Source organism: Numida meleagris, chromosome Z, assembly GCF_002078875.1.
Source record: "Numida meleagris isolate 19003 breed g44 Domestic line chromosome Z, NumMel1.0, whole genome shotgun sequence".
NCBI lineage: Eukaryota > Metazoa > Chordata > Aves > Galliformes > Numididae > Numida > Numida meleagris.
This window is the reverse complement of record NC_034438.1, coordinates 47,274,403-47,291,802: the sequence shown is the minus strand read 5'-3', so window position 1 is coordinate 47,291,802 and position 17,400 is coordinate 47,274,403. Positions and strand designations below refer to the sequence as shown.

At 38.9% G+C, this 17,400-nt stretch overlaps 1 protein-coding gene across 6 annotated transcripts in view; it reads left to right on the top strand.

Moving 5' to 3' along the window:
• The window catches only part of MAN2A1 (mannosidase alpha class 2A member 1), a 134,290-nt gene that overhangs the window by 11,434 nt on the left and 105,456 nt on the right, over positions 1-17,400 (top strand). For 5 of the 6 annotated variants that reach the window (XR_002433190.1, XM_021379729.1, XM_021379733.1 and 2 more), the window contains exons 2-3: positions 5,954-6,214; positions 13,944-14,088. Coding sequence is in view for 5 of the 6 variants with exons in the window: in XM_021379729.1 (XP_021235404.1) it covers positions 5,954-6,214; positions 13,944-14,088 (406 nt within the window). In the remaining variant the exon portion in view is untranslated. Of the gene's footprint in view, positions 1-1,517; positions 2,429-5,953; positions 6,215-13,943; positions 14,089-17,400 lie in introns of those variants that run through there. The other variant, XM_021379730.1, reaches the window with a different exon arrangement.

Sequence of the window (17,400 nt, the reverse complement as noted above, 5' to 3'; positions counted from 1 at the left end):
CTTCTCCAAGCTAAACAAGCCCAGTTCCCTCAACCTTTCCTCATAGGAGAGGTGCTCCAGCCCTCTGATCATCTTGGTCGCCCTCCTCTGCACTCGTTCCAAGAGCTCCATGTCCTTCTTGTGCTGGGGGACCCAGGCCTGGACACAGTACTCCAGATGGGGCCTCACAAAGAGCCGAGTAGAGGGGGACCACCACCTCCCTCTCCCTGCTGACCACTGCTCTTTTAATGCAGCCCAGAACATAGTTGGCCCTCCAGGCTGCCAGCGCACACTACTGGCTCATGTCTAGCTTCTCGTCCACCAGGACACCCAAGTCCCTCTCCACAGGGCTGCTTTCAAGTACTTCTTCCCCCAGTTTATATAAATACCTGGGATTGCCCTGGCCCCAGTGCAGCACCCTGCACTTGCCCTTGTTGAACCTCATTAGGTTCTTGTGGGCGCACTTGTCCAGCCTGTCCAGGTCCCTCTGGATGGCTTCCCTTCCTTCCAGTGTATCGACTGCACCGCTCAGCTTGGTGTCATCTGCAAACTTGCTGAGGGTACACTCGATTCCATCGTCTATGTCATTGATAAAGACATTGAAGAGCACCGGTCCCAGGACTGAGCCTTGGGGGACACCACTCGTGACTGGCCTCTACCCTGACATAGAACCATTTATCACAACCCTTTGGCTGCGACCAGCCAACCAGTTCTTAACCCACCGAACAGTCCATCCTTCAAATCCATACCTCTCCAATTTGGAGAGAAGGATGTGATGAGGGACCCTGTCAAAGGCTTTGGAGAAGTCCAAGAAGATGACATCCATCCACTCCTTCCATCCACCGATGGCGTCACTTCATCGTAGAAGGCCACCAGATAGGCAAGATCTGCCCTTGGTGAATCCATGCTGGCTGTCTCAGATCACCTCCTTGTCACGTATGTGCCTTAACATGTCTTCTAGGAGGATCTGCTCCATGATCTTCCCAGGCACAGAGGTGAGGCTCACCAGCCTGTAGTTCTCCGGGTCATCCTTTCTCCCTTTCTTAAAAATGGGAGTAATGTTTCCCTTCCTCCAGTCACCGGGGACTTCACCGGACAGCCATGATTTTTCAAATATGATGGAGAGCAGCTTGGCAACCACATCAGCCATCTCTCTCAGAACCCTAGGATGGATGTCATCTGGCCCCATAGACTTCCACACATTCAGTTTCAAGAGGAGGTCTCGAACTTGTTCCACTGTTACAGTGGGACAAAATCCGCTCCTCTCACCCACACCTCAAGGTTCAGGGTCCTGGCAGACACAGGGAGCCTGACCACCAGTGAAGACCGAGGCAAAGCACTTATTGAGCACCTCAGCCTTTTCCACATCTGAGGAAGCCAATTCTCCATCCTCATTTACCAGAGGGGGAACGCTCTCCTTGACTTGTCTTCTCTTGCCTATGTGCCTGTAGAACCCCTTCTTGTTATTTTTCACATCCCTAGCCAAGTTCAGCTCTACCTGTGCCTTGGCTTTTCTGATCCTATCTCTACACATGCGGACAACAGCCCTATAGTGTAGCCTCCCGGGCTACACAACCCTGCTTCCACTTTCTGTACATTTCCCTCTTTTCCCTCAGGAAATCTGAGTTATCCTCACTTCGGAAGGTTTAGTTTCAGTCCAACCCTGGATAACTTTCTGCATGCTGAAGAGATGAGCTGCTTATATGACACCATTCTACCAAAGGGGCTCTACCTAGTTTCAGTACTGCTCAATTTGCTGGTACTTTGCACTTCATAGAACCATAGAATATCCTGAGTTTGTGTAGTAGTGTTTATTTGTACAGCCCTTCAGTATTTGAAGGTGGAGAGAAATGAAAGAAAGATATTTATACCAAAGTTACTAAAAAGTAGTTGACTGGCTTTATTAAGTCAAATGATTCCCATAATTTCACATTGCATTTCCTTATGTAAAATAAACATGTAGATTCACAGAGCGGTGTTTAGTGGTCTCCATTTAGACTGAGCAATACTTACCCAGAAAGCATATCTCCCATTTTCTACATGGTTGGGTGGAGCTCAAAGTCTTGGAAGAGAGTTGCTTCTCTTCTAGGAAGAATTAATGCTGTAAATGCTGGGTAAAATTTGCTGATGCTTATGAATTGTACACCAATCCATGTTTTGCCATCTAGTCAAAGCCATTTAGAATACAGCATTTCAGGTAGAATTGACTAAGATAAAATCAATGCATCTCTGCTCGGATATTAAAATAAAACTGCCCTCCACTCCCAATGTGTAGAAAAGTTTCAAACTTAATTAAGAAAAATACTGTTAGAGTATGATTTTAGTGACCAAAATAGGTCTTGCGTGTTTTATCTTTGGTTTTATCTATCTGGTGCTCTTGTAACACGTTTCTAATCTGTTTTACTAGTAAATGAGCATCAATCAACTGGCATCTAGCAAATGGGGCAGTGTAAGTCAGCTACCTTTCTCTATCAGTGTTGAAACTGAATTCCATTTATGTTAATTTCATTGTCTTGAAGGCTTAGAGTGTTTTTCATGTTTAACTCAACTTCTAACATAATTTCATTATTGAATATTACATTTTAAACATTTTCTACTCCTACCCACTAAAAATGAATAGGGAGAAAAGGTGAATGTAGACTGGAGGAAAAAAAGAAAGAAAAGCTTTTGGCAAGGGTTCTATATGAAATTATGAACTTGAGAGTGGATTCTTGACATTATCACTATTTTTATACTACGTGAAATCTGGGATCCACTTTTAGTTTGTGATAACTGCTGTTTCTTAGAAGTTAAATAGCTGATGTATTGTTCAATGAAAATTGAAAATACATTCAAAGTCTACAAAGACTTGGTTACCTGTCAGTTTTAAATTGGAAGCTGCATGAGGCTGTAGTTAAATATTCTTAACTGTAGCTTATTTCATGTTTTCCCTTCAAGCTGAGTTACTACACGTCCCATTTGAAATGTTTGTAAGAGAGACATGATACATCTCATACTCCTTGGAAAAGAAAGCAGAACATTTTAATTAATGTCTGTTGTTAGTTTCCACCATGGGAGGTTGGGTAAGGATTTCTGTCTCCAAAGATAATGTAATTATGTGCTTAATATTCTTATAAAAATCACTGCTCTTCAGTGTTCTATGTAGACTTGAATCCTCCACCCCTTAAAAATAAGTTATTGATGAAAATTTATTATAATATATAACATTGTTACTTGAAGATGAACAGGAAAAATATTACTATTTTTTTGGACACAAGAAGCAGGGAACTTAGTTTTAAAATATTTTTGCCACACAATACACTGTAAAATGCTAGAACATATCATAGATATTTTAAGGTTTAAAGTATAGAAATTTAAACTAAATGTCTATCTTATAGACACAAGAAATATAACATGACCTCTCACTGTGGAAGTGTGTGTCTGGCTGCCAGAAGCTGGCAATATATGCCAGTGGAAGGATAAGTCTAAACATGTATTTGGTGTTTTTTAAAAATGTCTGTCTGCTGTTGACTGCTTCCAGAAAGACAATACTTAGCTAGACAACATAAGACAGATTAGTGGTGTAATCAAATACAGGATAGTTGGTGGGCGGTTGGTAATCACTATAAGGTTCTTCACTTGTAGGCAGAGGTAAAATATTTCTAAAACATACATGAATGAGATGGTAAGTTTTAAGCAGTTGTATGTTTTTACAGTTGCAGAAGAAGAGTATATATAGTGGTGAGATAGGTGTGAATAGCATTTTAATTGCTTACTCATTTGATAATTTTGAATTATAATTGTATGCAGTGAAGTAGGTAATAGCTACATTAGATGATAGCTGCATTTTAGCTTTTTAAGAATCAGAAGGTCAGAGGCTACATTGGGCAGCCTGTATAGTCTGAATGAGTATTATTTTACATTATTCATTTCAGAGTGGAATAACAGGATGTTATCTGAGTAGAGAAACTTTTCCCTGTGGTTTTATTTTTAATATCAGACTTTGAAAGGGAAAATACTGATTTTATAAAATGTGTACCTACAATATTCAATGTAGTGTGTGAAGGATTTTATGCTTCATTGTTTCTTCTGGGCCACCAGGGGGCATGGAACGACACTTTTTTTCCTTTCCTGTGTCCTGTCATCTGCATATTGATCTCCTGTTTTTCATTTATTTTATTTTGTAAGTTTCTTGTATTTGACTTTAGTCTGTTTAGATTCTAGGGTCTTTGCCCTGTGTCTCAATTAACATAATCTGGATCTATTGTCAAGATGCATTTTTGTCTTTTGAGAAACAATAAGGTTTTACATGAGTTACATTTTAAAAACCGTTACTGTTTTCAGGATGCATTTAACTAAGAACAGAACAAAACACTGAGTCAGCATTTTGTCCCCTTGTTTTCCAGGCTGTGCAAACTTACAAACTGTAAAGTTTAAAAAAGACTAAAACTTCTGCATAATTACAAAGAGCTGCTGTAGAGATGAAATGACAGAAATGATTAGTAGAGGTCAAGAGGATGACTGGTATCTTTTATTAAGGGAAGCATTTTCCTACAGACTTCCGAAACTGAGCAGAATTTAAAAGACAGTGCTCATCACAATTTTAAAAGAAGGCTTAATCCCTTGCAAACTACGGAAGTGGGAATTGGTTGGCTTCTGAAGAAGACAATTTGTACATTAAGCGGTAAATGGAAGGGTCTTAAGTGAACGATTGTCATGGGGGGAAAAAGTCTATTATACTGAAGCTGTTGATAGTACTATTCTATAATACTTGTAATACTTCCTGCTTTTCATAGGAAACTGTTTAGCTTGTCATTAAAAACCTAGATCACAGAATGACTGTCTGCTGAATGACTATTATCTGTATTTTGTGTAATGGGTGAAACGTAAACACCTGAATCCGCAGAGGTTTCTGTTGTAATTACAACTTTTTGACAAAACAAAGTCAGACACTATATTTTGGGGTCTGTCCACAATTTTAGTAATAGAGAACAAACACCCAATTCCTTTCTACCTTTTATTACTGTTGAAATCTTTCTGAAGAAAGAAACAAATTATTGTTAAGATTAAATAACCTTAAAAACATGTTAGGTGATACGGGCTCTTGTGGTTGTGGAAAAGCTAATGCATTTGTTGTTTGGAAAAAAAAAGCATACCCAAAGTGATTCGGAATGGGTGGCTGGTACATCATAGAGGAATAGCATTCCATGCATCTTCCTCTCCTACGCTATCTCCTGTACTCCAACAATATGTTTTTAAATGCCATAAATTGATTTGTGCTGTCAGTCTGCATCTCTCCTTCCAAGTTACTTAGGAGCTATGTTGACTTCTTTCAGTGTGTGTTGTATCTTCTATCCTTCCTTTTGTGGTGTACACTAGAATCATCTACAGAATCCTGTTCTCCAGCAACTGAAAGTGGTATTCTAAGTGCAGATGGTATTGTTTTGAACTGTCTTTTCCAGGACAGTATTGACTGTCAAGTTGTACAGATTATTACAATATTCAGGCAGATAAGGAAATCTTTTTTGTGCTTCTGTTAATTTCTCTCCACATTTCACTGAAAATAAGAAACAATATTTATTGAAACATTTCACTTGTAGAAGGAAAAGCATTTATGTCCTGTTAATTCCATCATGATATGACTGTCTTAAAAAAAAAAAAAAAAAAAAAAGGCTTTCCCTTTGGTGTTCTGATGTGGTGGCAAATTAAAATATCAGATTTTGGTTTGCAAATCTTTGATAGACATGAAAAATTTGAATTTGGCATAGTTGATACTTGAAACAACGTGACCTTTTAGGAATATTTTCATATCACTTCTGCTATTTTTTTCATGTTCTGAGAGTAGTTTTCATGTGTTGGTTTGATTTCTTACTTATTGTCTTTATATAAAATATAGAATAATATTTTTGTGATATTACTACTGTGAAATTGATGTAAAAGAAAAAATCATGAATTAGTCTGAGAAATAATTAAATTTCCATTTTTCTTTATGCAGGGCCAGCTTTCAATATTGCAAGAAAAAATAGATCATCTTGAACGCCTTTTGGCAGAAAATAATGAGATTATTTCAAACATACGGGATTCTGTGATCAATCTGAGTGAATCAGTAAAAGACGGTCAAAAAAATCCAGAGGCTGTAAACTTCAGTCATGGATCTCAGTTGGAGCTCTTTCCTTCTGCTTCCACTCTGCTTTCAGTTGATTCTGAGGATTGTTTGTTCGCTTCAAAAAGTGGAAGTCGTAGTTCAGATGTGCAGGTAAGCAGAATGTCTTTCTAATTCTCCTAGGGTCTTAGCTGCCATTACCTTTTATGATTCTGAAAACATCTATAGGCATCTGTAAAAGCCTACAACTAAGCACCTTATCTAAGATGTAATAGAACTGTTCAAGTGACTGTTGCTGTGTTTAACAAAAAATGTTATGAAACTGTTCCTTTCTACCTTTTCTAAACTGTCTAGAAACAAAATGTGATTGAAGTATTCTGATATGTTGGGTCATCATAAAGTTCTTAAAAACAAGCAATCCAAAATTAATCACTGCTTTTTGTTTATTTTCTGGTACTCTCAGAAGTTCTTAAAGAGGCTCTCAAATTCATTCCTACTTCCTGAAATTCTTGCAAAACTGATGTAAAATAATCTGGGAATATTTATTTAAACAGGTTTTACATTTTAGGGATAAATGTGTAGATGGGTCTTGAAAAGGAGATAAAGCTTGCTTAACAGTTAATCATTTACAACAATCTCCAGTATTATGCTCTATTTTGAATATCATTTGTATATTTGGGCATTCTTGTGCATCTCCAGTTTGTATATGCACATTCCTCAGAAAGGAGGAACATATACCCTGCCAACTGGTTGTCATGAACTGGTCAGGTTGAAGTTTTTAAAAGTCAAATACTTCAAGCTGAATTTATTTCAATTTCTGGTGATGCCTGTGGGTTCATTGACTTTTATATATTCCATTTTCATGCAGTGTTTCAGGAGTACTAAGAATACTGTGTGAATTTTGTGATCTGTTCTGTTTTTGGGAGTCTTGTGGGAGTGCTAAAAATATTCATAGTACTCTAAAGCAAAGATTAAATTTTGAATTCCAGCTTTCCTTCATTGTGTAAGTCAAAGTTTTTCTACTGTAGGATAAAGACAGTGGACTTAAGATGAATAAGTTTACGCATCTGAACAATTGTAACCTCTGATTTATTATTTTTAATGCCTTTAAGCTCTTCAGGGATAGGCATTTCCTTAATACGTCTCTCACAAAGAAAGTAGATTTTTAAAGGTAGTAATATCTAACTTTTTGTATTGCATGTTAAGACTTAACACAGGAAAGAAAAGTACATGAGCCTTTACTCGTTTTCAGGATAATGGATTGTTAACAGGTTATTCCTCACACAGTCTGTTTTCATATTCAGTTTTTTTAGCTGCATTAGAAATAAGTTAGTGAATATGAATGCTGTGGATTTTGAGGTAAAATGTTTTGGCTTAAACTATAGGACCTGTTAACTTGTCATGAGTAGAAAGTAAGTGTTTTATATCTGAGAGTTTGTTCTACCAAATAGTAGTATTGTGCTATTTATATCTGTTGTAGCTTTCATGGATATAAACAGGAGAATTACTTTTGGAGCTACCTATGTAATTTGCTTTATGATGGTTTTCCTTACTCATAAGTCTATATGTAGGTATACAAGTAGCAGGAAATGTTCGTAATGCTGTTCCTGGATTCTCACTTACACAGGCCGAGAGTGTCAGTGTATCAGTATAGTCATGGGGTTATCAGCCATCTATTATGAAGTGATTTTAATACTGCTTTGTATACAATTTATTGTTGTGATAGTCTGATCCACATTTCAGTTGTGGATCTTGGTGTTAGCAGAGTTCTGGTAGCACCAGTTAACCTAAGTTAGCTCATCTAAGTTACTGTATTTGAATAGCTTTACCATTTAATGACTCACTGAAGATGATATACTCCACAACCACTGTTTATTTTCTTCTAGATTTTTATAAAGAGTAAGAAATTCAGAGCAGATTATCTGAAGAGCATATTTTTAATTTTTAAATAACTTACAAGTTAATTATCTGCTATTCATAAATATTAACACTGTAGACTTCAACCTTTATTCATCTGTGTTTATCTTTAAAGAGGATATATGACAAAGAAAGGAGAGATTAGAAAGAAATGAGAGAACATAGATGAGATTTAATGTTTGGATAATAATTGCTATAGAGAGTGAACACAAAAGATGCTTCACTGAATTAATTATGGGAATCCATTATAGTCATCCATAATGGAGAGGCCATTAGGAGAACAGATTCAAATTTGGATTAAAAATCTCTTAATATTTCAATGAGAAATATTACTAGGTCTTGTTATTCCAAGAGATCTATTTTCTTTGCACAAGCTGGAGAAAACAATGTACTAATAACATGAGAACCAAAAGGTTATTGGATAGAACTGGTAAAGGATGTTTTTTATGGAAAAAATGTAAAACAAGAAATGATTCATTTAATTACTTACACCATAAAGTGGGAAGGATACTGTAATAGAGCTGGCTGCTGAAAATAACATTCAACTGAGAATTTAACTGATTGCAAGGTGTGTCCTCTTTGTCCCCTTCAACCACTGAACCATCTAATATTGTGCATAGTAATGTTGCTCTGTTGAAAACTGAGTATGAGTTTAAAAAAAAAAAAAAAAAAAAAGAGAAAAAAGTGACCTGAAGAGGCATGAACTGTGTTTTTATTTCTTCTGTTTGCTTAAGTATTTCCTGACCTGATCCTCTTCTTCCAAGGGTATGTCTTTCTTGCTCCAGCCTTTCCCACTGGTCTCTGGTTCCTGGGATTCCTGACAGCCAGTCTTGCTCTTCCATTGTGGGGCAAAGAAAGCATTTGGTACCTCAGCCTATTGTATGTGTCACCAGGTCACATGTCCTCTTCAGCAGTGGGCCCACATCTTCCATAGTTACCTTTCTGTCACTGATATCCTTGTAGAAGCTTTTATTGTCTTTATCATTGCCCAGATTGACTGGGCTTTGCCTTTGTTTACCTCATCATTATGTGCTGAGACAATATCTGTGTATTCCACCCAGCTCACCGGTCCCTGTTTCTACCCTATTTGTGTTTGAGTTTGTCCAAAAGCTCGTTGTTCATTCACACAGGACTCCTGGCACCCTGATAGATTTCTCATCATTACAGAATGGCTTAGGTTGGAAGGGACCTTAAAGAACACCTGCTGCCATGGGCAGGGTTGCTACCCACTAGATCAGGTTGCCGAGGGCCCCATCCAGCAGGCCTTGAATGCCTCCAGGGATGGGACATCCACAGCTTCTCTGGGTAATGTGTTTCAGTGCCTTTCCACTCTGTAACTAAAGAATTTGTATATAGCGTCTAACCTAGTTTCCCCCTTTTGTAGTTTAAAGCCGTTGCCCCTTGTCCTATCACTATCAGACCATGTGAAGATTCGGTCTGCCTCCTGTTGTAAGCTCCCGTCAAGTACAGGAAGGATGCAGTGAAGTCTCCAGAGCCTTCTCTTCTCCAGGCTGAACAAACCCAGCTCCCTCAACCTTTATCTGTAAGAGAGATGCTCCAGCCCTCTGGTCTTCATGGTCCTGCTCTGGACCATGAAATTCAGGGTCCTGACTGTTTTTCGCCATGACTGTATTCTTAAGATCATGAACTCAACCAGAGCATTTATGCTTGACTTCTCATTTGTTGAGATGGATCACTCTTAAGCTTGAATAAGGTGATTCTTGAATATTAACCAGCTTTCTTGGGTCCTTTTTCTCTTCAAGGCCTTATCTGTTGGGACTCTTCCAAGCAAAGAGACTGAGGTCAGCTCTTTTGTAGTCAGGTGTTGCGTTCTTCCTTTTTTCCATTTCTCATGACTTTGAACTTTTAACATCTCCATGGCTGTGTTTGACCACCCCCCAAAAGCCCCTCCTTGTTTGTGAGGGTGAGGTTCAGCAGAGAACCTCTCTTCATAGATTGTGATGGAGGCACTCCAGGAAGTTCCTGTTTGTTTCTGCCTTGCTGTCTTGGGTAATTGTCATGGGTGAGCTGCCCCTGGTTCTCACAACTCAGGCCTGCAAACATGATGGTGCTCCTTACTACCTGTAGAGGGCCACATCTGCTTGACCTTCTCGTCAGGTAGCCTATACCAGTCACCCACTGCAATGCCGTCCAAACTATCTTTTTAATCCTTATGCATAATTTCTCAGCTGGCTCCTTGTCCATCTGTAGGCAGAACTCCATGCACTTGAGCTCTCTCACATAATGGGTAATTCCCCTTCTTTGTCTTCCTGGCCTGCCTTTCCTCATGAGTTTGTATCCCTTCATTTCAACACTCTAGTTTTTGGAGCCATTCTGCAAAGCTAGGCCCTTTGCTTGTCAGCCTTGTCAGATATTCCCTCCCTCATAAGTCTGCTGACAACTCTGTCTTACCCATCCTTCCTAGCAGAAAGCTTTCCCTGCCATGGAAGCCGTCTTACAGGCAAAGATCACTTTTGTTTGTTATATATTAATATATGTTTTTAATATATATTGAGTATATTGTGGACTGTAAAAATCGGTATCGTGCAGAAACCTGTATGTGTATAATGCATGAGAAAGACCCATAGGAATGTGTGTGATTCCATGAATTGTTGTTTTTTACATAAATATATTTTTATGCTTGATACATCAAAAGAATTTTTCAGTCTTAAGGTCTGTTATGGGTAACTGGCAAATTTATGGAGTATGCACTTCATTTTCTGTGAAGGACACATTTCAGATAAGAACTGTAGTTCTTGAAAATCAAATCCTAGGAAAGCAAGGAAATGTTTTTAGCCTAATATCCATATAATCCTCACTTGTTCTCCTTGAACTGGCAAAGCAAAAAGCATATGCCTGCTGCCGTTGCATCTGTATTTTCTGTTAAGCAGTGTTGTTTGAAGGTGGAAGCAATTCCGGCAGAGCTGTGATGTAACATCATCTCATGCAGCTGAGATACTTAGTCAAGGCCCATCTGAGACACTGCCAGTTCTAGGTTTATGATGGCTTATATTCCAACTTGTGTTTATTTCCATGTACAATCTTAGTCCTGAAAACAGTTTGTGCTTTATGTATTTAAATTATATTTTTCCTGAGTGTATGCCTTCCTCTTAGATTGTTCTCTCAAGTAGAGGTGAGATTCAGTGGCTTTTTTTCTGAAAGCATGTGAAGACTGACAATTCCAAATGCTGTGTGTTTGTTAATTTTTCTTCCTAGCTCATTCAAGAAAATGCAGTTGTTTAACTTGAGTTGTTGGATCAGGTGTAGAAGTTGACCAAAAGAATAAAACTCTTTCTTGACTGTTTTCAATTTTGCACAGTTCTTGGGAGTGCTGAGTAAATTTCACACAGCTGACATTTGTTTGGGGCCCAACTAATCCTCAGGCTTGGTTTGTAAGTAAATAAAAAATTAGTTAAAAAATTTTTTTTTTCTTAATTCTTGACTGACTTGAGTATATTGGAATGCAAGCACTGATACTTGCCAGATAATCTGAATAAAATGAAAGGGGAAAGAAGTGTTAGTGCTGGATCAGCTATGTGCACCAACTGTGCAAATAAAACAGATGAGAAATAATCTAATCTGTTTTGAGAATGCTGAATACAGATTTCTAAAAAGCCCATATCCTGAAAGCCAAAGGCAAAAGTGAAAAATATAGTTTGATAGAAGTTAAAGCAGCAATTTTGCTATTTAAAGGAACTGGTTGAAGGTTGGGTTGGGGTAGCTAATCACTGTTTTCAGCACTGGCATATAGAAGAAACTGCATGATAACAGAACTGCTATGTTAAGCATCAAGGTTTTGACTTCCTTAGAGTTACTGATTTATTGTTGTCTTACATTGTGGTCATGTAAAAATATCCCATGTAATGAGGATTTTTTTGGCAGTTTATACATACTTACAGTACAAACCCACAATATCTAAAACTTTTAGAAACCAAAAATTCTTTTATCCTAGTGCATCTTAGAACAACTCCTACCTACCTTTTAGCTGCTGTAAATGCAGCATTATGATATGTGATTAAGCAATGCGTTCACATTAGCAATCACAAACACTGTATAGTGTAGGAAAAAACAGCTTCCAGTGGAAGACCTGACATGACTGCATGCAGATTCTTGTCTTTTTAGGTGGTTACCAAAACAAAATGGTTGACTGTGTTGGAACTTTACCAGGGTAACTTTACCTTACTCTTGTCAGAGTACCATTTTTGCCTGCATTATTTTTCTCTGGGCATTACAAATGTCTGATGCTCTTGAATGTTTCTAGCTCTCGTTGGATCCCACATTTCCAGAGCTTATGTCTCTGACATGAAGTCGATGTCCTCAGCTAATTGAGGAAACTCCATGCTGCATTGAGGATTCATAAGTAATGCAATTTTCTTTTATCCATAAATAGTAAAGTCAGTTTCTGCTTCTAATTTCCTCACATCTTCCGCTTGCTCTCTGTCCTTCCTCCTGCCAGCTGAGATGCTCTTCCTCTCAGTCCTTCCCTTGCACCTTCTTTAAAGAGATCTGCTCTCCTTGGAGGAAACTTCTGTTTGTCTTCTGTGTTTATAAACTCACTTAATCTATGCATCAGGGCCAGGTATGAACATGTCTTGTCTTCAAGGCAGGACATTTTTTCCATGAACATTTTTGCACAACACCTTCCAGCACCAAGGGCCACATAGAAAATGTGCTAGAATACAGTCCTAATGATATTAGAACCATAGAATCCTTAGAGTTGGAAGAGACCTCTGAAGGCCATCTAGTCCAACTCCCCTGCTGTGAACAGGCCCAGGGCCTTATCCATCCTCACCTTGAAAGTCTCCAGGGATGGGTCATCAGCATCACTGGGCAACCTGTTCCACTGCCTCACCACCCTCACTGTGCAAGATTTTTTCCTAATATCTAACCTAAACCTACCCTCTTGAAGCTTAAAGCAAAGGGCCCCTTGTTCTGTCACCACAGGCTCTGCTAAAGAGTCTGTCCCCTTCTTTCCTGTAGCAGCCTTTCAGTATCTTAAGGAGAGCTGTCAGGTCACCTTGGAGCCTTCTCTTCTCCAGGCTGAACAGCCCCAGCTCTCTCAGCCTGTCCTCATAGGAGAGATGTTCCATTCAATGGATCATTTTTGTGGCCCTTCTCTGGACATGTTCCAACAGGTCTGTATCTTCCTTTATACAGTTTTTGCAAGTTTGTTTCGAGATCGAAGTTGTTTTTAAATAGGAAAATATAACTTATGTCTTCCATCCTGGTTAATTTCTCATCTTTCTTCTCACAGGATTGTGCATATCATGAAATTTGTGTGCTGGTGAAAACAACAACAACAACAAAAATAAACTTTTTATGCTCTTAGAATTTCTGCTACCATTGCTGTAGCAACAAGTTAAAATAGCTGTCTTGTTCTATTTGGAATGGTACAAAATGGCAACTTGAAGTTCTGTTCTATTATGTTTTGAGCCTATATTATGCAGTTCAAATTAAATCTGTAGTTTTCTCTGCTTCACTTGTGAAATTAAACAGAAATTGTTAAAATCCTTACCTTCTTAAAGTATTTTTTGGCTTTAATTATCACCTAACTGCACAGCTCTGGAAAGAACTTCATGAAATGAAACCTGTTGTTACAGATAACCTTACACTGTAAATTGCTTTCAAGCTGAGGAAGACTTTAAGCTAGTTAGCTTCGTAAGTTTATTTTTAAATAAATTTTAAAGACAGAAGGTAGTTTTTGTTAGATTTTATTTGGGAAAAACGTTAAATGATATCTTTCTTCCTAAAGGTGCTTACATAATTCAAAAAATATGAAGCAAATTTCAAAAAATATAAAGCAAATTTCGGAAGCTTGCAAGGGGCTTCATCTTACAATTAATCTCTCCCTTTGCAATGAACAAGCTGATCCAGTATTATTGCTGGTTTTTGAAGAAAACAGCTTTGGTTTAATAGAATATATATATTTTTGATGAATCTCTATTTTATATTTATTCCTTTTTAGATGTTGGAAGTCTATGACATTCTTCCTTTCGATAATCCAGATGGTGGCGTTTGGAAACAAGGATTTGATATTACGTACAATGAAAATGAGTGGGACAGTGAACCGCTTCAAGTTTTTGTTGTGCCTCACTCACATAATGACCCAGGTAATACTTTAACTCTTTCTGTTTGGGTATCTAGAGGCTTTTGAATTAAGGAAGATACATATACATTTCTGTTACAATCTGAGTGTTTTTGAGGCATGCTACGTAATTTATTACATCTAAGTCTAGCAAAACAGTCAAACAGGAATATAATTTTTAATGGAAATATAAAAGCTATGGACTTCAAATGACAGCTTGTTAACTGGAGTTAGAACTGGAATGCTGTTTTCAGAAGGTATTGGGGATGTTCCATGTTTATGTTGCTGATAAACACAGTTTATTCATTGGTGCATCAAATATAATCTGTTCTTACTTTGATTTCTTACTGTGACTTGGATATTAAATCTTGAGCTTCTGCTAAAGGAATGTGCTTCTTGGAAGATTTTGCACAGTCAAAAAACTCAGACTTGCCTTTAAAACTTCCTAGCCTAGGAAAACTGTAGTGGGATAATATAAAGTCTAAATTTAAACTAAACTTGGACTGAAGTAAGATAAGTAATTTGAACATAGGTGACTTTGAAAACATTAGATGCTCAGGAACAGAAGAAAACGAATGCTACAATATAGAGTGACTGGGTTATCCAGTTATAACAGCTAAAATAGTGTACAGTAAAACTACTCAGAGGAAATCACAATATAAACTTTGATCTGCCTTTTTGTTGAACTGTCTTTACACTTGCATCAGTTTGTTTCCTCTCTGGTTGTACTCCTGAAAACCTTTCCAACAGAAGCTACACTGTGCAGTTGTCAAAGTAATGTGAAACCATGCTGAAGGAATGTGCAGCACTATTTAAATCTCTCAGTTCTTTATAAGATGGGTTATGGAGTTTACCTCTCTCCCTTCTTTCTAATGATGCTGGTAAGATCATATTCTAACTGGAGGGAGTGGATTGGGATCCCATTAGAGGCCAGTTGCTGGTCCTCAGATTATTTTAACTAGATTGAAAAATAACCTCTGCACACTGAAGGCTATGGTAGCTTTATGGGAGCATGAAGCTTGGGAGTTACAGGCAGAAGCTTAAAAGAGCTTCACTTAAAACTTCTCAGGTGTCCATTCATGTCTTGAGGTTTGATAAAGACTCAGTGTTCTGATACTGATTTCAGGTGCAGTACATAACAGTGAAGGCAAAGAGCCTGCATTTTGAATCAGCATTTTCCTTGCCTCTTTTCCATAGGTCTGTAGAGGAGACTTTTTTTTGTCACTGAAAATGAACTTTCAGACCATTTGTTCTCATGGACTTATCCAAACGTAACCAGGAGGTAGATGCTTTCTTGTTCTAATGCAAAGTGTACTGTTTTATAACTGCCTAACTAGATGTATCTGTGCAGTGGAAATGCTAAGTCACAGCCTGAAACAGCGATTGAGCACCTGGTAGGAAGGCAGACCCAACCCAGGGGAGATGAGGTGCAAGCAGTGCACCTGCGTGACTGGAAGGGGTGGAGCCAGGATCCACCCCTTCCCAGACCTCATTTAAGGGTTGGCAGTGGAGGCAAGGGTATCTCTTGCAGGAGATCCCTCCCTACCAGAGACCTTCCAAAGGTAAGCAGCTCTTTTCCTTCATTTCTGCATCTGTGGCTGCTGCATTTGGGCTTGTTCTCATTTGCTGCAGGCGAAGACTTTGCCACCCTACTATTATCGTGGTATTTTCCATCCCATTATAGCATTACAATCAGAATGGCAGATTCTGTCCTTCCCCTACTTTGAAGTATGCTACTCTTTTTACGCTGTATATGGGTTTCATAACAGGACAGTTTTTGACAAGGTCAGGGTTTTTCCTTGTGTATATATTTTTTTAAACATAACCCTTGGTTCTTTTTCTACAGGTTTTAGTAATCCTGTTGTCTTTATTTTTGCTGTTTTAACCTGTTTTCTAGACATTCCATTTGTAACTGTCTTCTGTGTAAGATCAGATGGGTATGATTTCATTCATACTACTTGGCCTGTCTAATCAGTGCTTCATACAGAACTGAATAATTTCTTTTGCTATTCTGGAAGGTCTCTTTGGACCTAACCTTCAGCTTTCTGACCTTCATCCTTTTCCTTAATCTTTGTATCTATGGATAATACAATTATGGAAAAGTTTGGGTTGGAAAAATCTTAAAGATCATCTGGTTCCAACTCCCCTGCTGTGGAAAGGCTTGCAGTATTCCAGATGGGACCTCACTAGGGCAGAACAGTTGCAGCTCAGGATACTGCTGGCCTTTTGGGCTGCAAGTGCTTGCTGATCACTCGTGTCCAGCTTTTCATCTACCAGGACCCCCAAGTCCTTCTCTGTAGGGCTGTTCTCATTGAGTTCTTCTTCCAATCTGTACACGTATCTGAGATTGCTGCAACTCAAGTGCAGCTTCTTGCATTTGGCCTTGCTAAACCTCATGAGGTCCTTGTGGGCCCACTGCTTTGGCTTGTCTAGGTACCTTTGGATGGCTTCCCTTCCTTCTGTTACATCAGCTGTGCTACTTGGCTTGGTGTCATCTGCAAGCCTTGCTGAGGGTGCACTTGATCCCACTGTCTATGTCATTAATGCTAAAGATGTTAAGAAGTACCTGTCCCAGTACCAACCTTTGGAGAACACCAGTCATCACCGGCCTCCACCTGGACATACAGCCATTGATCATAGCCCTCCAGAGGACTGCAACCATCCAGCTAAATAGTCCAGCCTTTGAATTTGAATCTCTCTAACTCAAAGATAAGGACATGGTGCAGGACCATGTCAAAGGCCTTGTGGAAGTCCAGGCAGATGACATCCATTGCCTTTCCAATGTCTGCCAGTGCTGTTGCTCCATCATAGAAGGCCAACTGATTGGTCAGGCATGAGCTGCCCTTTAGTGAAGCTATGCTTGGCTGTCTTGGATGAGCTCCTCATCTTGCATGTGACTTAATATAGCGCTCAGGAGGATGTGCTCCATGACCTTTCCAGGTACAGACATGAGGATCATTGGCTTGTATTATCCCATGTCTTTGTTTCTCTCTTTCTTAAACATGATTGATGTTTCCCCTTCTCCAGTCACCAAGGACTTCACCTGACAGATGTGGCTTTTCAAATATGATTATAGTGGCTTGGCAACCACATCAGCCAGCTCGTTCAGGACACTGGGATACATATCACTGAACCCCATAGACTTGTACAGACCTAGCCTCATGAGGTGGACTTGGACTTCCTCTGCTTTTACATTGAGGAATTTTGCTCCCTTGGCCCCTGTCTAGAGGTTCAGTAATGTGACAGGCATGGGAAGCCTGACTGTGGCAGAGCCAAAGAACTCACTGAGTACCTCTGCCTTCTCCATGTTGGTTGAAGCCAAATCTCCCTTCTCATC